This window comes from Papio anubis, chromosome 20 (assembly GCF_008728515.1).
Source record: "Papio anubis isolate 15944 chromosome 20, Panubis1.0, whole genome shotgun sequence".
Classification (NCBI taxonomy): Eukaryota; Metazoa; Chordata; class Mammalia; order Primates; family Cercopithecidae; genus Papio; species Papio anubis.
In genome coordinates, this window is record NC_044995.1 from 31,677,778 (window position 1) to 31,703,126 (window position 25,349).

At 38.6% G+C, this 25,349-nt stretch overlaps 1 protein-coding gene across 1 annotated transcript; it reads right to left on the reverse strand.

The window, feature by feature from the left end:
• Positions 1 to 2,619: 2,619 nt before the first annotated feature.
• Positions 2,620 to 25,349, reverse strand: LOC101010579 (zinc finger protein 737-like). The gene is given in 5 exon segments (XM_009193998.4): positions 2,620 to 2,926; positions 2,928 to 3,660; positions 15,327 to 15,422; positions 16,552 to 16,678; positions 25,121 to 25,349. Coding segments are annotated over 5 exon segments (1,263 nt in total). The 5' UTR covers positions 25,304 to 25,349; the 3' UTR covers positions 2,620 to 2,802.

The window sequence follows — 25,349 nt, forward strand, 5'->3', positions numbered from 1 at the left end:
TCCGCCTCCCAGGTTCAAGCAATTCTCCTGCCTCAGCCTCCCTAGTAGCTGGGATTATAGGCATGTGCCACCAGGCTCAGCTAATTTTGTATTTTTAGTAGAGACAGGGTTTCTCCATGTTGGTCAGGCTGGTCTCGAACTCCCGAACTCAGATGATCCACCTGCCTCAGCCTCCCAAAGTGCTGGGATTACAGGCGTGAGCCACTGCGCCCGGCCTGGAAACAATATTCTTTAACTCATTTGCAGTTTAAAGCCACTGGCAAAGTAATTACTAGAGATGTTATTTCACTATATAACAAATCATATATTGCTACCATCTTGTAGCCGCATCCTTGAGTAAGGTGGGATAGTTTAAAGTTAGTGGCATGATAATGCTTCGTTAAATGTACAATAGTCTTAACATGGTTAAAAAATAATAAAATTAACTTCACACACAATTTTTTTTTTTTTTTTTTTTGCAGGGGTGGGAGCACAGAGTTTTGTTCTTGTTGCCCAGTCTGGAGTGCAATGGCATGATCTCGGCTCACCACAACCTCCATCTCCCTGGTTAAAGCAATTCTCCTGCCTCAACCTCCTAAATAGCTGGGATTACAGGCATGCACCACCATGGCTGGCTAATTTTTTCATAATTTTAATAGAGACGGGGTTTCTCCATGTTGGTCAGCCTGGTTTCGAATTCACCACCTCAGGTGGTCAGGTTGGTCTCGAACTCCCGACCTCAGATGATCCACCCACCTCGACCTCCCAAAGTGCTGGGATTTCAGGCATCGAGCCCAGCCCTAACAATTTTTAAATGTACTGTATTTTATTACATAAAAGTACAATTAGTAAAACAATATACTAATTTATTTTAACATATTTTAACTATTTTTGTGACACTATAATGTAGAAAAGTATTGCTCTGAACATTTACCTTATACATTACTTAATAGAGGTTTACTACAAAGAACCTCTCCACTAATATTTTCATTATGCATCTTACATTTTAATGTCCTTACTCTTTTATAGAAAAGGTCATAATGTCCAAGTAATTTTTAAATATCTCTAATATCTCTGATGTAGAATTGATCACTTGCTTTCACATGTGAATAAAATAGGAATAACAGCATAATTTGAAAGCTGTATTACATCACTATTCGGTTTTCAAAAAATTTTAAACAAGTATACTTTCAATGTAATTACAATGCTTCCAAAAATCTTTTAAAGTTACCTACAAATCATTTATCTAAAAACTGTAGTTGTGGATTAGTTTTTATACTCAAGTGTCAGTGTCTTAGTTATTCTACTGTAGATTCTCTGATATTTATATACATTCTATTTTGAATTAAATGTTTTTATATTTACTGCATCTGCAAAACTATATTTTAGTATAAACTCTCTGGTGTTTTCTAAGATGTAGTTTCTGGAAAAAAAATAAAGTGTTTCTAAACGTATTACATTTACAGGACTCATCTCCAATATAAATTTCCTGATGTTGAACAAAGCTTGAGCAACTGCTTCAGGGTTTTCCTGTAGTACAAAATGTATGCAATAAGATCTCTGATATAAGTAAATGTGCTATAACCCCCTTTATAGTTGTAATAGTTGTCTTCAGGCTGGGCGCGGTGGCTCAAGCCTGTAATCCCAGCACTTTGGGAGGCCGAGATGGGTGGATCACAAGGTCAGGAGATCGAGACCATCCTGGCTAACACGGTGAAACCCCATCTCTACTAAAAAAATACAAAAAACTAGCCGGGCGTGGTGGCGGGTGCCTGTAGTCCTAGCTACTCCGGAGGCTGAGGCAGGAGAATGGTGTAAAGCTGGGAGGTGGAGCTTGCAGTGAGCTGAGATCCGGCCACTGCACTCCAGCCTGGGTGACAGAGCCAGACTCGGTCTCAAAAAAAAAAAAAAAAAAAAGTTGTCTTCATATTTCTTCAGTTTAAAGGCTTATAATTTCTGAAATATTTTTTGAAAGTAATTACACTCTTAATGCTTTTATTAAAAGGAACCTTTTTATGTTAAGATATGAGTAGGAGTTAATGGGTTTTCCATATTCCTTATATTTGTACAATTTTTCTCAAGGATAATAGCTTTCTTGTGAAGTAAGGTGTAAGTACTGACTAAAAGTTTTGCCACATTCTTCACACTTGTAGGAGTTTTGCCAGTATGAGTTATCTTACCCACAATCAAGTGTGGCCACCATATAAAGGCTCTGTCACATTTTATGTATTTCTAGGGTTTCACACCAGAATAATTATTGTTATGTATAGAGAAGTTGGAGGGGTTGGTAAAAGCACTGTCACTTTTTTTAGGTTTGTGGAGTTCCTCTTCAGCATGAATTATCACCAAGTCTCTTTTAAGAATTCAGAAATGGTGGCCAGGCATCATGGTTCATGCCTGTAATCCCAGCACTTTAGGAGGCCAAAGTGAGTGGATCACCTGAGGTCAGGAGTTCGAGACCACCCAGGCAAACATGGTAATGTTGCATCTCTACTAAAAATATAAAAATTAGCTAGGCATGGTGGTAGGCATTTGTAATCTCAGCTACTAGAAAAGCTGAGGCAGAAGAATGACTTGAATTCAGGAGGCGGAGGTTGCAGTGAGCCAAGATCGTGGCATTGTATTCCAGCTTGGGTGACAAGCATGAAACTTCATCTCAAAAAAAAAAAAAAAAAAAATTGATTGAAAACTTATTATAGGCTTTGCCACATTCTTCAGGGGCCACATTCTTTAAGGTTTCTGTCCAATATGAATTATGTGTAATAAGGGTTGAGAACTCCCTCTTTGTCACATTCTTTATATTTGTAGGGTTTATGTTCCATATCAATTCTCATATTTAATAAAAGTTGATAGCTGGTTAAAAACTTTCCCACATTCATCAAACTCATAGGGTTTCTCTCCAGTATGAATTATCTTATGTCTAGTAAGGGTAGAGGAGTGTTTAAGGCTTTGCCACATTTTCACATTTGTAGGGATTCTCTCCCATATGAATTATCTCATGTCTTCTAAGGTTTGAGGATGAAATAAAGGCTTTGCCACATTTAGTGCACTTGTATGGTTTCCCTCCAATATGAATTTTCTTATGTGAAAAAAGGGTTGCAGGATGGTTAAAAGCTTTGCCACATTCTTCACATTTGTAAGGTTTCTCTCCTGTATGAATTCTCTTATGTCTAATAAGGGTAGAGGAGTACTTAAAGCCTTTGCCACATTCTTCACATTTGTAGGGTTTCTCTCCAGTATGAATTCTCTTATGTGTAGTAAGGTGTGAGGACCAGTTGAAGGCTTTGCCACATTCTTCACATTTGTAGGGTTTCTCTCCAGTATGAATTTTCTTATGTGTAGTAAGGGTTGAGGACTGGTTAAAAGCTTTGCCACATTCTATACATTTGAAAGCTTTTTTTCCAGCATGTCTTGTCTTATGTCTGTTTGAATTTGAAAATTGATGACAGACTTTCCCATATTTACCACATTGAAATATTTTGCTCTGGGTAGTTGTCAAACGTTGGTTAAGTCCACTATAACCTCTTTTGTGCACCTTACACTCATCCACACCTTCACAGCCTTTTTTAAACTGTAAATTGTCATGTCCATATTTTTCATATCTTCTCAGTATCAGTTTTTGGAAAGAATCTTTTATGCTCTGCTCTGGCCAAAGGTCTTGGGTAAAATGAGAACACAAAACTGAAAGAAACCATAAAAACATATTACTTCAATTGCTAGACTCAGATAAATATACTTTATAAATCAAACCTATACAAGTATACATACTACATAAGCAAGATGACATAGTAAAATATCACAAGCTGTAATTTCTTCCTGGACATATAAATTTAACCAAATATACTGCCCAAAATACATTTGTAAAAAATTTATAATTAAGTGTGTGAAGGGCCCCAGGTGAGCACAATGCAAAGAGCCACACAGAATAAAAAGAAAAGCCTGTTACTTATACCCAGCAGAGCTCTTCCTGCTCTCCAGTATAACATTGTGCCTTTAAAAGTAAATTGTTGGTCAGGAATGATAGCTCATGCCAGTAATTTCAGCACATTGGGAGGTTGACATGGGTTGATCATGAGGTCAGTAGTTCAAAGGGAGCCTGGCCAAGATGGTGAGACCCTGTCTCTACTAAAACTACAAAAAATTAGACAGGTGTGGTGGCAGGCACTTGTAATCTCAACTACTCAGGAGGGTGAGGCAGAATATTGTTTGAACTCAGGAGGCAGAGGTTGCAGTGAGCCGACATCATGCCACTGCACTCCAATCTGGGTGACACAGTGAGAGTCTCTAATGGTAGATATTGTAGTGACCAAGATCATGCCTCTGAATTCCAGCATAGGTAACAGGGTGAGACTCTGTCTCCCTCTCTCTCTCTCTCTCTGTCTCTCTCTCTCTCTCTCTCTCACACACACACACACACACACACACACACACGTAAATTGCCAAATCTGGTTTCTTTTTTAAAAAACAAGAAAAATATTGGCACATACATCTTTATTTTTGGCTTTTAGGGGTTTTTCTAGACACTGGTAAATGTCTCCCATGACATAAAATGCTGAAGGAAATGGTGATATAAGTTGGATTAACAGTTTGAGTCTGCTGCGTCTAAAGATAAATGTTACAGAAGCAGAGATACTGCCCTACCCCAAACAGTGAATAGGTAGAGCAAGTAATTACTGACTATTAAGAAGAAATATGAATAAGCCAATTTAACTAAACAATAAACACAAAATTTTAGACAAGACACATCCTAAAAACGTGTTTGAGAAATTCCCAAAATCTCTAGCCATGACAACTGATTTCAGACTATGTCAGGATAGTTATATTTTAAAGATTCTAACAGGTAGCTTTTTGTTAATGTCCAAATCTCAATCAAAGATTACAGTGAATACAAAATATGAGAGCAACATGGCCCCATCAGTGAGTGAAGATTATACCTCTGCACTCCAGCCTGGGCAACAGAGGAAGACTGTCTGAAAAATGTAATAAAATAGGGCCAGCATGGTGGCTCATGCCTGTAATCCCAGCACTTTGAGAGGCTGAGGTGAGTGGATAATTTGAGGTCAGGAGTTCAAGATTAGCCTGGCCAACATGGTGAAACCTTATATGTACTAAAAATACATAAAATTAGCCAAGTGTGGTTGCAGGCACCTATAATCCCAGCTACTTGAGAGGCTGAGGCAAGAGAATTGCTTGAACCTGGGAGACGGAGGTTGCAGTGAACAAAGATTGCACAACTGCACTTCAGCCGAGGCGACAAGGAGAGGATCCGTCTCAGAAAAATAAATAAATTAATTAATTAAATAAGTTGAATATTCAGCAAGTTAAGTAGGAACACAGACAACTACCAAAGATCAGAAAAATGAGAATAACAACCAGAAACATTTAAATAGCAAAAAACAAAAATTGTGGATATAAAAAATATTTAAAAACTGGAAAATTTCTTTAAAAATGAGGTAAACATGAGGAAGCTGAACAAACAAACTAGGATACACACAAAGATATTTATAACAAACATACATATAAGCAAAATTTCAAAAATCACGGACTAGAGAATTTTGGGAGCTGTAAGATAAAAATGATGTGTCATTTATAAGCATAGTCTCATGAGATAACAAGTCAATTTAGAAAAATATTTTTTGCAGTTGAGAAGGAAACTATGATATTGTTAAAGTTAAAATAATAATAATAATAATAAAAAAGCCATCAAGTCAGAATAATACCATCACCACAATTGTACTACCAAATAAGAATAAGTACATCCAAAATAACCAAATCCTGAGAACCTACATTGGCACTGCATATGCCCTATATATCAAAGATACTGAAAGGAATTTCTTCCACTGAAAACAACATAATGCAAGAAAACAACACATAATCATATGAAAATATGTAACTTTCTGGGAAAGATATGCACATATACAAAAATGGAATTTCTTACTTAACATTACCATAATGGTGCAGAAAACATTTTTAATTATTAATTAAAAAATAGAAATTATTACAAACATCTGTTAATGAATATACAAACATAAAAAATATAATTAGCCAAATCAATAACAAAGTGAAGGCAGATGTAATGATGAAAATATTTTGTATGAAACTTAAGTTGATTTTTTACCACATTTAAATATATTGTTGGATCTTTTAGAGGTTTTATGTAAACTCAGAAGGTATCACTTAGAAAATGTCTGTACAGATACACAAAAGAAAATAAGAAAAACTGAAAGCATGTCAATACAAAAATAAAAAAAAACAAAAAAGAAAAAGAAAATGAGAGACAAAGACACAAGAATCAAATAAAACAATAAAATAACTTAAGTTTTTCTTTTGCAGAAAACTATTTAAATATATATATAATTATCTCTCCAATTAAGAGACACACTTTAAATAAAAAGGATTATTAAAAATTTTTAAAAATCAAGATTCAACTTGCCTTTTTACAAGAGTCAGTTGAGATCTAATAATAAAAAAAAGCCTGAAAGTGGCAAGACGGAAGTAGAAATTTCATGTAAATATTAACCAAATGAGAGCAGAAGGGCTCAAAATAATATTACACAAGCTATATCTTAACTAAGAAACTGTCATATTTTATAAAACGTACTTTAAGTCAAAACTTCAAGAAGACAAAGAAGGCATTAAACAACATATGCATTCTTTCACTGGGAATCTATGACAAATTTGTTTATACATGTGTGTATTTGCATGTATGCATCTCATATTAGAGTTTCAAATATATAAAGCAAATACAAAATTGAATACACACAGACAGCAATATAACTATAGTAGGATATTTTAATCCTTCATTTTCTGTAATAATAAAAAAACAAGACAGAATATTAATAAGGGAACAGAGGACTAGAAGGCAGTAAAAAACCATTATTTCTAATGAAGATAAAGAGAACACTCCTCAACAACATCAGGATACAAAGCCTTCTCAATAGCTCATAGAGAATTCTCCTATATAGACCACCTCTTAGACCAAAAATGAAGCCTTAACACATTTTTTAAAACTGAAATTTTATAGACTACTTTCTATGACAAAAATGGAATTACAGTGTAAAACAATAATGTAAATAATTGATAAATTTACAAATATATAGAAATGATAAAACACGCTCTTGAGCATGCACTTGTTCAAAAAACTGAGCTGTGTGCAGTGGCTCACACCTGTAATCCCAGCACTTTGGGAGGCCGACGTGGGTGAATTTAACTCCATCTCAAAAACAAACAATTGAAAAAGAAATAATATTGTGAAGATGTCTGTACTGCTCAGTTTAATCTACAGATTTAATGCAATGTTTTTCAAATGTCTCATTGCATTTTTGAAGAAATACAAACAACAAATCCAAAAGTATATGGAATCTAAAGAGACAATAAACTACACAACAATCTACAAAAAAAGGAACAATGTTGGAGGCATTACCATTTCTGATTTCAAAACACATCAAAAAGCTACAGAATTAAAATAATTTGTTATGAGTAAAAAGTTGAAAAAGTAGACTAATGAAACAGAAGGCAGCATATTCATTAACTTTTGCATAATTATTGCAGCATTGTTACTGAAAGGTAATAGGTAAAAGCAACGCAAACTTCTGTCACCAAATCATTCAGTAGATACAAAAATACAGAACTCTCATTAAGCTATTTAATGAAACGAAATGTCACCTTAGGACTTTGGACGGCCAAGGTGGGCCAATTACTTGATCCCACAAGTTCAAGATCAGCCTGGGCAACATGGCAAAACTCTGTCTTTACAAAAAATACAAAAAAAGCTAGCTGGGTGTGCGGGCACATTCATGTAATCCAGCTACTTAAGAGGATCATCTGATTTTGGGAGGTTCGAGCAGCCGTGAGCCATGCAAGTACGCCTGGTTGACAGAGTGAGACCCTACCTCAAAAATACATGAGGCCAGGCACAGTGGCTGACACCTCTAATCCCAACACTTTGGGAGGCCAATGCAGGCAGATTACCTGAGGTCAGGAGTTCAAGATGAGCCTGGCCATCATGGGAAAACCCCATCTCTACTAAAAATACAAGAAATTATCCAGGTGTGGTGGCATGCGCCTGTAATCCCAGCTACTTCGGAGGCTGAGGCAGAAGAATCACTTGAACCCAGGAGGTGAAGGTTGCAGTGAGTTGAGATTGCACCATTGTACTCCAGCCTGGGTAACAAGAGTGAAACGCTATCTCAAAAAATAAAATAAAATAAATAAATAAATAAGTAAATAAAATTATATTAAAAAAAGATATAGAATGCCTGAGTGGTTTTTTTCAAAAAGCATATACTATGCTCCCTACAAGAGACTCATTTTAGCATTGAGTCAAATAGGCTGAAAGTAACAGAATGAAAAAAAGTTATATTCCATGAAAATAGTAACAGCAATGAAGATAATCATAATTATATTAGACAGAATACACTTTAAGTCAAGTACTACCATGGGACAATGATTGATATTATATTATGATAAAGTAAATTGATTTCGCAGGAATCTAAAATATTTATCTATCTATATGTATACGGGTATATAGCATCAAGGCTCCAAAATATATAAGCAAATATTGACAAAAGTGAAGGGGAACACATAGCAACATAATAATTGTAGACATCAAAAACCCATTTGCAATAATAAACAGAAAATTCAGACAAAAAATAAGAGAAAACTGAGACAATATTATAGACCATATTAATTATTTTGCATATAGAGGAATACTTGAGAGTGCATAATTTATAAAGAAAAAAGGTTTATTTGGCTCACAGCTCATCAGACTGTGCAAGAAGCACGTGTCAGCATCTGCTTCTAATGAGGATTTCAAGAAGCTTAAAATCATGGCGGAAAGTAAGGAGTAACTGGATATATTATATGATAAGACACAGAGCAAGTGTGAGGTGAAGAAGCCATGTTCTTTTAATGAACCAGTTCTTATTTGAATTGATAGAGTCTAATCTTTTTGGTTACCAACAGTATGTACCAAGCCATTCATGAGAAATTCACCCCCATGACACAAACATGTCCTACCAGGTCCCATATCCAACACTGAGGATTTATATTGCAGCTTGATGTTTGGACAACAGGGACATCCAAACCATATTATAGACCAACTAGGCTTCACAGACACATAAAAAACTCTCCCGTCAAAACCAAGATAATACACAATATTCTTATTTGCATCTGTTATATTCTGTTAGGACACATACCAAGCTTTATTAAATCTAAAAATACCTACTGGGTGTCATGGCTCTTGCCTATAATTCTAAAACTTTGGGAGATCCACTGAGGTCAAAAGTTTGAGACCGGCCTGGGCAAAACAGTGAGGTCCTAACACTAAAAACAAGCAACCAATTAGCCAGACGTGGTAGTACATGTCTACAGTCCTAGCTACTCAAAAAACTGAGGTGAAATAATAATCACTTGAGCCCCAGAGGCTGAGGCTACAGTGAGCCACAATTATGCCACTGCACTGGAGCCTGGGTGATGATAAGATCTTGTCTCAAAACAACCACCACCAATCACTTTAAAAACACTAAAATTATACACTGTGTGTTTTCTAACAAAAACTGAATGAAACTAGGAATTAAAAGCAAAAGTCAAACGGGCAAATTCACAAATATGTGAATATGGATCACACTCTTCAACATATTCTTGCTCAGGGAACAAAAAAAATTATTTTTATTTTTATTATTATTATTTTGAGATGGAGTCTCGCTCTGTTGCCCAGGCTGGAGTGCAGTGGCGTGATCTCTGCTCACTGCAAGCTCCACCTCCCAGGTTCACGCCATTCTCCTGCCTCAGCCTCCTGAGTAGCTGGGACTATAGGCGCCTGCCACCAGGCCCGGCTAATTTTTTGGATTTTTAGTAGAGATGGGGTTTCACCGTGTTAACCAGGATGGAAGGAAGGAAGGAAGGAAGGAAGGAAGGAAGGAAGGAAGGAAGGAAGGAAGGAAACCAAACAAAAAAAATATGCAACACAGGACCTGGAAGATAATTGAAAATCCATGTATTTTGTACCAGTATTCAAAAAAGCCAAAAGGCTGAACCACCCAGATATCTCTTGATTTATAAACACATCAAAAAATGTAACATATACATACAATGGAATATTATTCCACTTTAAAAAGAACAATCTTATCACATTTTAAGATGAACATTAAGAATATTATGTCACCTGAATTAATCCAGTAACAAAATTATGGATATTGTATGATTCCACTTATATGAGATATCTTAAGTAGTCAAAATCATGAAATCAGAAAATGGAAGGTTTGTCTGTCAAGGGCTGAAGAGAGGCTACAATGAGCAGTTGGCACTTAATGGGCATTGAGTTTTAGTTTTACAAGATGTAAAGTTTCTAGAAGTATTTTGCATAACAAAGCGAATATAATTAACATGCCTAAAATGAACAGCTTTTTTTTTTTTTTTTTTTTTTTTTGAGACGGAGTCTCGCTCTGTCGCCCAGGCTGGAGTGCAGTGGCCAGATGTCAGCTCACTGCAAGCTCTGCCTCGGGTTCCCACCATTCTCCTGCCTCAGCCTCTCGAGTAGCTGGGACCACAGGCGCCGCCACCTCGCCCGGCTAATTTTTTTGTGTTTTTAGTAGAGACGGGGGTTCGCCATGTTAGCCAGGATGGTCTCGATCTCCTGACCTTCTGATCCGCCCATCTCGGCCTCCCAAAGTGCTGGGATTACAGGCTTGAGCCACTGCGCCCGGCCGAACAGCTTTTTTTTTGAGACAGGGTCTCACTCTGTCACCCAAGCTAAAGTGTAGTGGCACAATTCTGACTCCCCCTCAATCTCCCAAGTAGTTGGAACCACAGCTGCAAACCACCATGCCTGGCTATTATTACATTTTTTTTTATAGTGGAGAGTCTCCATATGCTCCCCAGGCTGTTTGAGCTCCAGGGATCCTCCTGTCTTGGCCTCCCAAAATCCTAGGATTACAGATCCAAGCCACCACCATGCCTGGCCCTGAAATGTAAACTTCAATAGATTTAAGATGGTGAATTTTATGTTATGTGTTTTTAAGACAATTTTTTTAAAGAAAAACTGAGAAAAAACCAGAATTATACATTTTTTTGAAAATTACCTTCAAATCACAAAAGTGTTTCTCTCACAAAAGGAAATATATGTTAATAATTAAACACATGGTAAAAATAAGACTATCTCCATGAGTACTCACTTAGACAAGATAAAACTACCATGGAAAATAAGCTAAGAAAGAATATAAGATAAGCCATAACTAAAATTTGGGTCATATTTATAGATAAACAGACATACATATGTAATCTGATTGTGACAGACATGCATAATTTATCTCTTAAACCTAAAATTGACTTAAAATGTACAAGCAGAATTGCAAATTATCTAAAATTATAATACATTAAGTAAAACCAAAACACCCAATAAACTAATGTTAAGAAACCTACACTGAGGACAGGCACAGTGGATCACAACTGTAATCCCAGCACTTTGGGAGGCTGAGGCACGCAAATCACGAGGTCAGCAGTTCCAGACCAGACTGGCCAATATCGTGAAACCCCGTCTCTGCTAAAAATGCAAAAATTCGCCAGGCGTGGTGGCACACACTAGTAGTCCCAGCTACTCAGGAGGTCAAGGCAGAAGAATAGCTTGAGCCCTTGAGGAAGAGGTTGCAGTGAGCCAAGATCACACCACTGCACTCCAGCCTGGGTGACAGAGCAAGACTCTGTCTCAAAAAAAAAAAAAAAAAAAGAAAACCCTACACTGAAAAAGCACACTAATGGCCGGGCGCGGTGGCTCAAGCCTGTAATCCCAGCACTTTGGGAGGCCGAGGCGTGGATCACGAACAGGAGATCGAGACCATCCTGGCTAATGGATGGTGAAACCCCGCCTCTACTAAAATACAAAAACTAGCCGGGTGGTGGCGGCGCCTGTGGTCCCAGCTACCGAGGCTGAGGCAGGAGAATGGCGTGAACTGGGAGGCGGAGCTTGCAGTGAGCCGAGATTGCGCCACTGCACTCCAGCCTGGGTGACACAGCCGAGACCTCGGCCTCAAAAAAAAAAAGCACACTAATATAAAACTTCAAAACAATAATAAAAGAAATGTTTACTCATAAAACCTAGTATGCAACATTAATGTATCATTAAAAAAATTATCAGGCTGTGTGCGGTGGCTCACAACTAGACCAGTTTGGCCAACTTGGAAAAGCCCCATCTCTACTAAAAATACAAAAATTAGCCAGGAGTGGTGACACATGTCTGTAACTCCAGCACCTGAGAGACTGAGGCATGAGAATTGCTTGAACCCAGAAGGCGGAAGTTGCAGTGTGCCACGATCACACCACTGCACCCCACAGGCTGGGTGACAGAGCATGACTCCATCTCAAAAAAAAATAGTTTCTAGATAACTGAAATATTTAACTGCTAGTGTGTACTCACTAACTGCAGGTATTTTGAATCACTGGTATGCACTGTGTGGCAGTAAAATTTTGGAGAATATGCGGTATAAATAGAAGATTCTAATGAGAAACTTTAAAAATTAGCATTTAAAAGAAACTAGAGTTACTTTTAATGTTTTAAATATATGGTACTCTTACACAAAATGAAACTGCTGTAATCCAACTTTAGAAGCAAAGAGTAGCCTTACATTGTTAAATAAAAAAATATATAATTTGCAGAATAGGGTTAGGCCCTCTGATACGTAAAACAAATATTGAGAAATAAACTACATTATTATTTATATATAGGCTAAAAAAGTAGATGAAAATCCTTTAATTCCTTTTTGCCTGCAGCAAACTTAAATTTATAAGTAAATATTTTAGTAAATATGAGTCCCTGTGAATTATCTAATTTACTTCAGGCACACCATGCAAATTCTAACATATTGTCCCAAATATTTGAATCAAAATTTACAGACAAATCTGAAAGAGAAAATAGAAAGTAAAAATGTATAGGGAAAGTGACATCAGGAAGAGGAAAAGATTAAAATTCCCTATTTTCATATTCCCTTACAGCAAAAAAAGTCAGCCCTCTCTGACAAAAATGCTTTTATGAGAGAACCAGGCATTATAGCTCACATCTGTAATGACAGCTACATGGTACATTAAGGTTAGAGAACTGCTTCAGGCCAGGATTTTGAGAATAGCCTGGGTTATGTAGCAAGACACCATCTCCAAAATAAGCACCTCTAAGAGAGATTTGAGATCCAGGGAGGGAGTTGTGAAATCTTGCTAAAGCTTAAGATTGAGAAGTGTTCTATTCAGAAGGTAGGCCCTTAGTCAGGTGAAAAAACTACAGGACCCCCATTCATGGCTATGCACCAGGATAGGGTTCACCCAACTTGGTCCCATGAGAATTCTGAACTTACTCTGTAACCAACCCAAACTCCTCCCAGCCACAGTCTGGTAGAGGTCCTGCCATTCCAGAGACCTGGAGGAAGGCACCCATTTACAACAATGTAGGCAGGGCTGCAGACCGTGGCCTTTACTGAGGTCCCTGAAGCAGTTCTATGACAGTTTCAGTTACCTGAGCCACAGTTTATGGTCAGTTCTGCCCACATAGAAATCCACGCAATTGGGCAGGGTGTGGTGCCTGTAATTCCAGCACTTTGGAGGACTGAGGTGGGTGGATAGCCTGAGGTCAGGAGTTCAAGACCAGCATGACCAAAATGGAGAAACCCCTTCTCTACTAAAAATACAAAATTACCAGGCGTGGTGGTGCATGCCTGTATTTGCAGCTACTTGGGAGGCTGAGGCAGGAGAATCACTGGAACCCAGGAGGCAGAGGTTGTGGTGAGACGAGATCGCACCATAGCACTCCATCTTGGGCAACAGGAGCAAAACTACATCTCAAAAAGAAAAGAAAACAAAACAAAACAAAAAAGAAACCCACACCGTTCCCTGAGGAAATGCTTCTAAAATCAGTTTATGAAAACTCGAAGAGGTGTTTGCTCCATCAAATTCAGACACCAATACAAAACTATATTGTGCCCGCTGTCAATGCTTCTCTTTGAATGTAGTACTGGAAGTATGTGGCGGAAGAATTATTCAAAGAAATAAAAAAATCCAGCCAGGTGCAGTGGCTCATGGCTGTAATCCCAAGATTTTGGGAGGCAGAGGCGGGCATATCATCTGAGGTCAGGGGTTGGAGACCAGCCTTGCCAACAGCGTGAAACCCCATCTCTACCAAAAAAATACAAAAAATTACTTGGGTGTTATAGTGAGTACCTGTAATCCCAGCTACTCAGGAGGCTAAGGCAGGAGAACCGCTTGAACCCAGGAGGCGAAGGTTGCAGTGAGTCAAAGTCACACCACTGCACTTTAGCCTGGGCAAAAAGAGTGAAATCCCCTCTCAAAAGAAAAAAAAAAAAAAATTCATTGAAATTGAAGAAAAATAAGTCAAAAGTTGCTGTTCGTCGATCACACAATCTTATATTTAAAAAACCATAAACAGTACATTAAAACCTGTCTAAACTAATAAATACACTCAGTAAATTAGCAAAATATAAAATTAAGCACACAAGTATACGTATGGTTTCTTACACTTAAAGTATCTGATGAGGAAGAAAAATTCTTATTTAATGTAGCATTAAATAAATTTCTGAGAAAAAATTAACTAAGGAGGTAAAAAAAGTTTACAATAAAAGTTAGAAAATCAAAATTAATTTTAAAATATTTTATGTCTATGGATTGAAAGAATAAATGTTATTAAAGTGTCATATTATCCAAAGTGATCTATAGATTCAATAGTCTTCCTATCAAAATTGCAGTGTTTTTTTTTTTTTTTAAGTAATGGAAAATACAATTATAAAGTTTACATGAAACTAAAATAAATTTCAAATAGTCAAAGCAATTTTAAGGAAAAAGAACAAAGCAGGATATCACACTTACAATTTCAAACTATATTTCAAGACTGTATAGTAATAAAAATAGGATGGACCGTGCACAAAAATGGACAAAAAAATGCAACAGAAACTACTACTCTCACGCATTTCAGACCTGATGCAAAAATAGAACTAAAAAATAGTTTTAGTTTCTCAAAATAAGTCAGATATTTGTGTGTCCCCAAAACAATGAAAAATCAGCCAGATTGTGCAGTCTCTTATATGCCATGAAGACGACTTTGGCTCTCACTATGAACAAGAAGGAGGCTCACCAAAAGAAAAGGAGAATTTTTAGAGAATTTAAAAGCATAAGACAATATGCCCCTTTGTGAGAGCAAAATTTAAAAAAGAAAAAAAAGAAAAAAAAAACAGCTATCCAGGAAGTTCCTTTGGAACACAGCTTCCCGAATCACACCTTAAGAACTGGCTTTCTCTTTGACCTTGGGCCTCTTATCCGTGTTGTCTGTTGTATTCACTTTCATTCGCACCTACCTGGGGGCTTGCCTACCATCTCATGTCTCTTCATAGTCAAAGGTTTTTTTCCTTGCTCCAGACGGGTGATGAGGTCTGGCTTTGAGACAATAATACCTGTTTTATTAAAAATAAATAACATGAATCTTGCGCATATTCTCCAATTACAAGCTAGTAATGTGCTCAGGAAAGATGATGTGATAAAATATTTTAGTAAATTAATACCAAAATACAAATTTGTAACAGAAATTTCTAAATATTTAGAAAATACTTTCAATTCGCCTGGTGCGGTGGCTCACGCCTGTAATCCCAGCATCTTGGGAGGCCGAGGCGGGCGGATCATGAGGTCAGGAGTTCAAGATCAGCCTGGCCGGCATGGTGAAACCCTATCTCTACTAAAAATACAAAAATTAGCCGAGCATGGTGATGTGTGCCTGTAGTCCCAGGTACTCAGGGGGCTAAGGCTAAAGAATTGCTTGAACCTGGGAGATGGATGTTGCAGTAAGCCCAGATTGCACCACTGCATTCCAGCTTGGGTGACACAGCAAGACTCTGTCTCAAAAAAAAAAAAAAACTTTCAATTTGTAGGTTTCCTAATTTTACTACCTGGTACTACTGAATCAAAAATTGGTGGCGACAATTAGATTTTCAGGTGGAAGCTACAATATTTTATGTCAGTAAATTTCTGGAATTACCACTAATTTAGAGTGAAGAATATAACTCAATTCAGAAATGTGGAAAGTTTGTATTAAGATGAAATATCTTGAAGAAATTTTTTTATTTTCTTTCTTTCTTTTTCTTTTTCTTCCTCAAGACAGAATCTTGCTCTGTCACCAGGCTGCAGTGCAATGGCATGATCTCGACTCACCGCAACCTTCATCTCCTAAGTTCAAGCGATTCTCCTGCCTCACCCTCCTAAGTAGCTGGGATTACAGGTGCGTGCCACAGCCCACAACTAATTTTTTGTACTTTTATTAGAGAGATGGTGTTTCACCATGTGGGCCAGGCTGGTCTCGAACTCCTGCCCTCAGGTAATCCCCCAGCCTCACCCTCCCAAATTGCTGGGATTACAGGCATGAGGCACTGAAGTAATTCTTTTCTAAATGAACAAATTCTGAAGATGTTCTTGAAAAACTGGATCTGAAACTCTTTTATAAAAAGAATAAATTACTAAAAAACATTCCACAAAAAAGAGAAATAAAACATTTTGTGTATATTATGATTTATGTATTAAAGTTTTTCTCACCAAGGAAGACCAGGTTTCTGTAGTTCTCTAACATCACATCCCTATATAAATTCCGCTGTGCAGTGTCCAGGCAATGCCACTCCTCCAGAGAGAATTCTATGGCCACATCTCTAAATTGCAATGGCCCCTGAAACACACACATGCACACATTTTCACCAAGTGATTATGGGTAGAATTTTTAATTTGACTTAAGGTGAAATGAGAGAGTGAATACAACTGGTTCTGACTTACAGGATTGATTAAAATTATCCAATAAAATAATTTTCAACACAGAAATATTCTCTAAAGTATTCTGCAACTCTGAGAAAAAAGAGGAGCATAAGATCCAAATCAGTTCATGTATTTTTATAGATAATAAAGTATAAAATTAAGGGCATGAACACAAACATGTACATTTTTGAATGCATATTTATATCATATGGAATGAGTTGTGAATATTTTTCAGATGAGAAATACATGTTGAGTTAGAAGGCACCTCTCAAATTTTAGTATGTATAATAAGGTGAAGACCCTTTTTTCCAGAAGATCTGGAATAAAGTCTGATTTTTTTTGAATTTCTAACAAGCTCACCAATAATGTCAATGTTTTTGGCCCAAGAAGGATATTTTGTCAGATATCCAGTAAGCAGAAGAGTCTGGGTTTTTTTCCAGTTTTTCTGGCCTGTAAACAAAGATAAGAGCCTTCATTTTCCAAAGAAAAATACGTAGAAAAAAAAGAAAAAAGAACAGCTGCCAGATTAAATATGATTGTTTACACACATCAGCTGCATAATGAAACTTAATAATGAAGAGAAAAATAATTAGCTATATAGTAAAAAAAAAAAAAATCATCAGAGAGCTATTTAAGCAAGTGAATCATTAACCATTAACTGCACTAGGAGAAATTTTCATGATGTCCTAATGCACACAGAAGAACACAGTATCACTGTTGAAATATTTCTTCTTTAAAAAAGCAAATAAAATCTGAATTTAATCAAAAAGAATCATCAGTTTTATGCAAACCTCAAAATGCAGACACCATCTATGTTCTGTAGTTTCTAGCAGTAATTTTAAGTAGGCTTCATTTAGCACCCTAGAGAGTAGGTATCTCCTAACAATTTTTTTCAGAATTTCTCATAATAAATGCCATCACATTTAAATGAGCAATTTTTTTTTTTTTTGAGACGAAGTCTCACTCTTGTCCCCTAGGCTGGAGTGCAATGGCATGATCTCAGTTCACTGCAACCTCACCTCCTTGGTTCAAGTAGTTCTCCTGCCTCAGCCTCCCAAGTAGCTGGGATTACAGGCACCTGCCATCACACCAGGCTAATTTTTGTATTTTTAGTAGAGATGGGGTTCCACCATGTTGGCCAGGTTGGTATCGAACTCCTGACTTCAGGTGATCTGCCCGCCTGGACTGGGATTACAGGCGTGAGCCACCGCACCCGACCTAAATAAGCAATTTCTTAATCCTGTTCGGCATACAGCTAACAGAATACACGAATGGAGCCTCAACATTATATTTTCTCCACTTTTTACTAAGGACCACAGTTTTCCCCAATAGAAATGCTGAGTATCCACATCTTTCCGTGTTCAACAGCCACAAAGGGAACATTTTTAATATTGCAGATCATAAATTCTTGTTGGTAAATCTGCATGGCATATAAGAAGTTATTCTGTACAGAATGTAGAGAAGGCTCTGGGATACAGGAAAGAAATACTTTTCAGAGACCCTTGACTATCATAAGAATTTTAAGAAGTACTTAAACCAAACTCCTTAAGGAGGAAAAACACAAGTAGAGAAGTAAAGGTTTTCAAGTACTAAATGCATGGCAGTCCGGGAGGCAGAGTGGACACAGCTTTCAGCTGAGGCATGTTTACCTGAAGAAAATCCTTTTTTTTTTTTCCTATCTCCTCCTTCTATAGAATTCCTTCTCAGACGAGATTCTCTGGACAAATTACGACTGCGTCTTGAGAATATGCCTTTAAAGGTGTCAGTACCACATGTTTACCTGCTAGCATGACATCAACTGGCAGAATAACAAAAATATCCACCCATTTCTGTCCTTTAAAACAGAAGAGATTCAGGAACAATGAGCTGCTCCATGAAGATGAAAATATAAGTTTCTCCTTTCCTGTCCTCAGGTGCCCTCCCCTGCCACAGACACTAGCAATTTCTGCTACAGTAATGGAAATATGCATGAACTACCAGTCCCTTCCAAATCCAAACAGAATAGGCCCTATGACCACCCTTTAGTGCAAAGGTGGAACTTAACTCTCATGAATGTATTTTGAAGCCTTCATACTTGATTCTGGCCTCATCTTAGAGTCACAGGAGGCCCTTCATTAAAACAGCGTGGATGCTTCCACCCAGAACAATAAACAGAACCTGTGGGGAGGGCACAATACATTTCTGCAAATTGACCATGTGATCCTAATAAGAAGCCTGGGCTGATCATCAATAAGCTAAGCATTGCCTCTCAAGCTTTAATGAGCTTATAAATCACTTGATAATTCTGGCTCCACTTTATGTAATGTGATTCTGCAGGTTTGAAAAGGGTCCATGAATGGGTGTTTTAAACAAGCCCCCGTCAATGCTGATGTTGCTTCCCCTTGGTGCATTATTAACATTAGAGTTTAAATGTTCTATTAAACCCAGTGCTTGCAGAGACATTGTATTTAGAATCTTGTTTTCCATTCCTGCAGATCCAGTAGTTGCTCCATAAGTCACAAAAAAGTAAATATAAACAGAATAAAATTTTGTCTAAACCACATTAACCTTTCTTCCTGTATCTCTTTCATCTGTCTATATTTAGCTTTTATTCTGTACAATTTTTTAAAAAGTTGATGACAGAGGAACAGAAGAAGACATAAAGATGCTGGGCCCTTTTTCTAAATCCTGGAAATTATTAAACCCAGCACAGCACAGGATCCCTTAGGCTTAGCACTCTTGTCACAACCAAATACTTCTGGTACAAACAAGGACAACCCATCTCCATCCTAAAGTTTTATATTCTTTGCTAGCTCTTTAAAGTTTACAGAGGAAACAGAAGGCAGCAATGTCTGAGTAGGTCTGTATTTTAAAAACACCATGTACACATGTACTAATGCAATGTTTATTAAGTAGGTACTATGTGCTCAACAGTATGATACACAGCACTGTGCTGGACATAATACATTATGTGATTTAATTCTCATAACACCCTGGGAGTTGGTACTAAGGGTTTAATAATTTCCAGGATTTAGAAAAAGGGCCCAGCATCTTTATGTCTTCTTCTGTTCCTCTGTCATCAATTTTTTAAAAAATTGTACAGAATAAAAGCTAAATATAGACAGATGAAAGAGATACAGGAAGAAAAGTTAATGTAGTTTAGACAAAATTTTATTCTCTTTATATTTACTTTTCTGTGACTTATGGAGCAACTACTGGATCCGCAGGAATAGAAAACAAGATTCTAAATACAATGTCTCCGCAAGCACTGGTTTTAATAGAACATTTAAAATCTAAGACCCTAAAGTACATACTTTATTTATCCCACTTACCTGCTTTTGGGTTTCAGGAAATTGTGAGCACCAGCTCTGGAAAGACAGCAGGATTCACAGCCAAAACTCTGATCTCTTATAATCAGTTCTCTGAGGCAAGACTCCAAGGTACGGTCAGACCAAAATAAGGCCTCCAAAAAGGGTGAATCTGAACAGGTCTGGGGCAGGGTGGGGTCACTATGTAGAATTCTGCTCTCTATGCCCCTGTAGTACCACCAGTTTTGTTTTTTCAAAGGTTACCTAAAAAAAAAAACCTTAAATCTCAGAGTTTCTGTAATTTTAATATTTTCTAGCCACTGCCCTGTCAACTTTATGCTACATACTAATATGCAATTTAAACAAATCATTTAAGATTTTCTAGGGATTTTTTTTTTTTTTTTTTTTTTTTTTTTGAGATGGAGTCTCACTCTGTTGCACAGGCTGGAGTGCAGTGGTGCCATCTCAGCTCACTACAACCTCTGCCTCCTGGGTTCAGGTGATTCTTCTGCCTCAGCCTCCCTAGTAGCTGAAACTACAGGTGCACACCACCATGCCCGGCTAATTTTTGTATTACTAGTAGAGATGGCATTTCACCACATTGGCCAGGCTGGTCTGGAACTCCTGACCTTATTGTCTAACATTTGAATTCTGACGCCACCCAGAGTCAACACAGACCCTGATTCAGGGCTCAGTCCCACCACACTGTCCTCACTGCAGATGCCAGTCAAAAAACCCATGGGTCCATCTATGCTTCTGAGCTACTGTTTAAAAACTTGGGACTCCCATAACCTCTCTGAATGTTAATAATTTGGTAGAGCTACTCACAGAACTCAGCAAAACACTAGTTATGTTTACCAGTTTAATATGTGAGATGCAGCCCAGGAAAAGCCAAATGGAAGAAATGCATAGAACAAACAAAAGAAATGGAGATGGATGAAATACATAGATAATCCTGGGAAATATTTGTGATTAATAAAATTCTCCATCCTTTGTGTGCTCCAGGAACAATTTATGGAAAGAAACACTATTCCCGTTATGACTAAGATAGTGCTCTCTTTTCTTATGTATCACACAGCAAGACACACACTCTGCACATTTTCTCCTTTTTCTCATTTAAAAAAAATCAGCTGAATTTGTCTTCAGTGGTCAAAATAAAACATTTCTTCAGGCCGGGCGCGGTGGCTCAAGCCTGTAATCCCAGCACTTTGGGAGGCCGAGACAGGCAGATAACGAGGTCAGGAGATCGAGACCATCCTGGCTAACACGGTGAAACCCTATCTCTACTAAAAAATACAAAAAATTAGCCGGGCGAGGTGGCGGGCGCCTGTAGTCCCAGCTACTGGGGAGGCTGAGGCAGGAGTATGGCGTAAACCCGGGAGGCGGAGCTTGCAGTGAGCTGAGATCTGGCCACTGCACTCCAGTCTGGGCGACAGAGCGAGACTCCGTCTCAAAAAAAAAAAAAAAAAAAAAAAACATTTCTTCACATTGTCACCCAAGTTGGAGTGCAGTGATGCAATCTCGGAGAACAGCAACCTCCACCTCCTGAGTTCAAGCAATTCTCCTGCCTCTGCCTCTGAAGTAGCTGGGATTACAGGTGCCCATCACCACACCTGGAGAATTTTTGTTGGTTTTTTTTTTTTTTTTTTTTTTGAGATGGAGTTTCACTCTTGTTGCCCAGGCTGGAGTGCTGGCACACCCTCAAGCTTACCACTACGTCCCTACCTCCAAGTTCAAGTGATTCTGCCTCAGCCTCCCGAGTAGCTGGGAATACAGCATGCACCACCATATCTGATGAATTTTTTAGTAGTGATGTGGGCTTTCCTTTATTGTTGGTCAGGCTGGTCTCCAAACTCCCCAAACTTCCTTCTCAGGTGATCCTCACTACCAATAGCCTCCCAGTAATTTTTGTATTTGTGGTAGAGACAAGATTTCACCATGTTGGCCAGGCTGGTCTCAAACACCTGACCTCAGGTGATCCGCCTGCCTCAGCCTCCCAAAGTGTTGAGATCACAGGCATGAGCCACTGGGCCTGGACTAAAATAAAATATTTCTTAATCAAACTTTACTTAAGTTTATTTCCCCCCCTGAACTTTGAGCTACCCTCAGTCTGAGTCAACATACAACCCCATTTTGCATCCTTCCTAAGAACATGCTGATATCAGGGTAAGACATATTCGTCTAAAATCTGACTTTTTCACTCTCCATTTGCCATTCACCTCCCACCTCCTTTCTAACTATGTTCACTCCTCCCTAAAAAAGAAAGCCCTTTTCTGCCGAAATCTTTGCAAGCTATAAAGATCTTATACTTAGTTGGTACCTTCTCCTGTTGCAATAATTTTTTGGAATTCATTTTTTAAAAATAAATCTAATGTTTTTATTTTACAAAGTATAGAAAGTGCCGCAAAATGTAACAACTTCATCATCACTAAGACCCTCTCAGTTTCCTTTCATCTTAACCTCAAATGCATCTGCCTTTGGATCCCCAGCTTTCCAGGGCTCTATAGCTTCTCTCAGGATAAAGGCTCCTTCTATGGCTGGAGTGATTAGGCTGGGACATCTGCAGGGGAGGCTCCCCAGAAAAAACTGAGTATGTAATAACATCCAGTTGCAGGCTTAATATTAGCCTTAGCTTGGAGTCACTAGGTTCAAGCTTTAATTTCCATATCAGAATTAGTCACTTGGTTTTTGAAACTAAGTGTTTGAAAAATCCAGGGAAATTACTCAAACGCAGTGTTTACATAAGGGAAGGAAATTTTAAGGTTCTTACATTCTTTTTTTTTTTGAGATACAGTTTTGCTCCGTGGCCCAGGCTAGAAAGATCTCAGCTCACTGCAACCTCCACCTCCCGGGTTCAAGACATTCTTGTGCCTCAGCCTCCCAAGTAGCTGGGAATACAGGCATACGCCACCATACCTGGCTAATTTTTGTATTTAGTAGAGATGGGGTTTCATCGTGTTGGCAGGCTGCTCTCAAACTCCTGACCTCAAGTAATGAACCTGCCTAGGCCTCCCAAAGTGCTGAGATTACAGGCATGAGCCACTGCACCTGGCTAAGATGCTTGCATTTTATACCTCCATAAGAAAAACATGTATATCTACTTCTTTCAGACAATATATGTATTATTTTATTATTTATCTTAAAAATAATGAAGTAGGCCGGGCACGGTGGCTCATGCCTGTAATCCCAACACTTTGGAAGGCCAAGGTGGGTGGATCACAAGGTCAGAAGATTGAGAACATTTTGGCCAACATGGTGAAACCCTGTCTTTACTAAAAATACAAAAAAATTGGCTGGGCGTGGTGGTGCACACCTGTAATCCCAGCTACTTGGGAGGCTGAGGCAGGAGAACTGCTTGAACCTGGGAGGCAGAGATTGTGTGAGCTGAGATCATGCCACTGCACTCCAACCTGGTGACAGAGTGAGATTCTGTTTAAAAAAAATAAGTAAATAAAATAATGTAGTAAAAAATGTCATATGGGAACACTTCTAGAAGGTACCATGTTTCATCACTTATAATTTAGCATTTAACTCAGAACTCAAGAAAAAAGGATATAGAACTGAGATATTCACTGTCACAAATTTACCCTGCAAAAAGAGGAACTAATGTGTTGATGAATCTATGTAACTCATCAACTATCTACCACATTTTCCTGTGGAAATACATTCATTGTCTACAGCCAAAATGGAAGAGAGATTTTCCCTATTTTTTTCCTTGGTAACTAGGATTCCTGGGAAACATGGTGAAACCTCATCTCTACTAAAAATACAAAAATTAGCTGGGAGTGGTGGCGCGTGCCTGTAGTCCCAACTACTCGAGAGGTTGAAGCAGGGGAATGGCTTGAACCCAAGAGGTGGAGGTTGCAGTGAGCCGAGATCTGACACTGCACTCTAACCTGGCGACAGAGCAAGACTCTGTCTCAAAAAAATAATAATAATAATAATTAATTGAGGAACATGGGGTACACCTGAGGCCCTGCTTGGGACACATGTGAAAAATGCCAGGGAAAATCAGTCCCCTGTGGGATGTGAAAATAACTGAGTGGCAGGCAATTAGACTGAAGAGGCCCTAGTCCCCGGATTTCTATTTCTAAAAAAAAAAAAAAAAAAAAAATCTAAGCTCAAGTGCATTTTTTGGTAAATTACTACATTAGGGGAAACAAAATTCAGGCTTAAGCAACTATAAACTGCCAGTTAAGCTCAATTACATCACCAGGAAATTTCCACCTTGATTGTACAACTTAAGAAACTACATTACTAAACCTAATAAATTACTGAATTTGGTTTTCTTCCTCATGCATTTCACAAATGTCTCTTCTTCAAGCCCCTCCATGGACTACAAACTACAAACTGTAGCTGGGTGCTCTACAATTCTTGAATCACTCTGATTAAATTGTTTGATATTTTTGCAGTGACTCCCATAATTTTTTTTTTTTTTTAGACAGAGTCTTGCTCCGTCGCCCAGGCTGGAGTGAAAGAAATCACAGCTCACTGCAACCTCCGCCTCCCAGGTTCAAGCGATTCTCTCACTTCTGCCTCCCGAGAAGCTGGGACTACAGACATTCGCCATCACACCCAACTAATTTCTGTACTTTTAGTGGACAAGGGGTTTCCCCATTTTGGGTCAGTCTTGGTCTTCAACTCCTGACCTCAACTGATCCGCCCGCCTCGGCCGCACTTTGACCAAGCCCGGCCCCATACAATTGTAAGCAGAAAAGAGAAACTGTGAACCCCACAGATCAAAGTTCTTCCCATTCACGAACCCGCACCGAGAGTCAGGATTCTTCCCTGACACCCTCCGGTGGTCCTTGCACAATCCGGGAGAGACGCGGCACTGCGGGTGCAGAGCTGCCCACTGAGCGCTCCAGGCCAGGGGCACAATCACTGCGCGGGGAAGCGACATGACGCCCGGGGCCAGGTTGTCAGCGTACCGCCATCTTATGGCTGAACGGGACTGAGGTGGAGCTGGGTAAGGAGAATTCGGGGTGCAGATTGTGGAGCTGACTGCGGGGAGGCCTGAGTACCGCCACAGCCTCTTCCCCTCTATCCGGACGCTGGACCGGCACTCTCACCATTTCTAGGCTTCCAGGGGGTCCCGGCTTCTTAGCTGTGGATCTTCCAATACCTGCAGGATACAGGGCCACACAGGCTGGGCCTCTAGGAGCAGAGGACACAGAGCAGTGAAGACCAGACCTGGAGCTCCAGCTGCAGCAAGAGACAAGGACCCCGCCAAATCCGGAAGCCGTCCTGTTCATTCCAGCTGCGTGCCCTATTGGTCGGTTTCCAGCCCAGCGTCCCTGA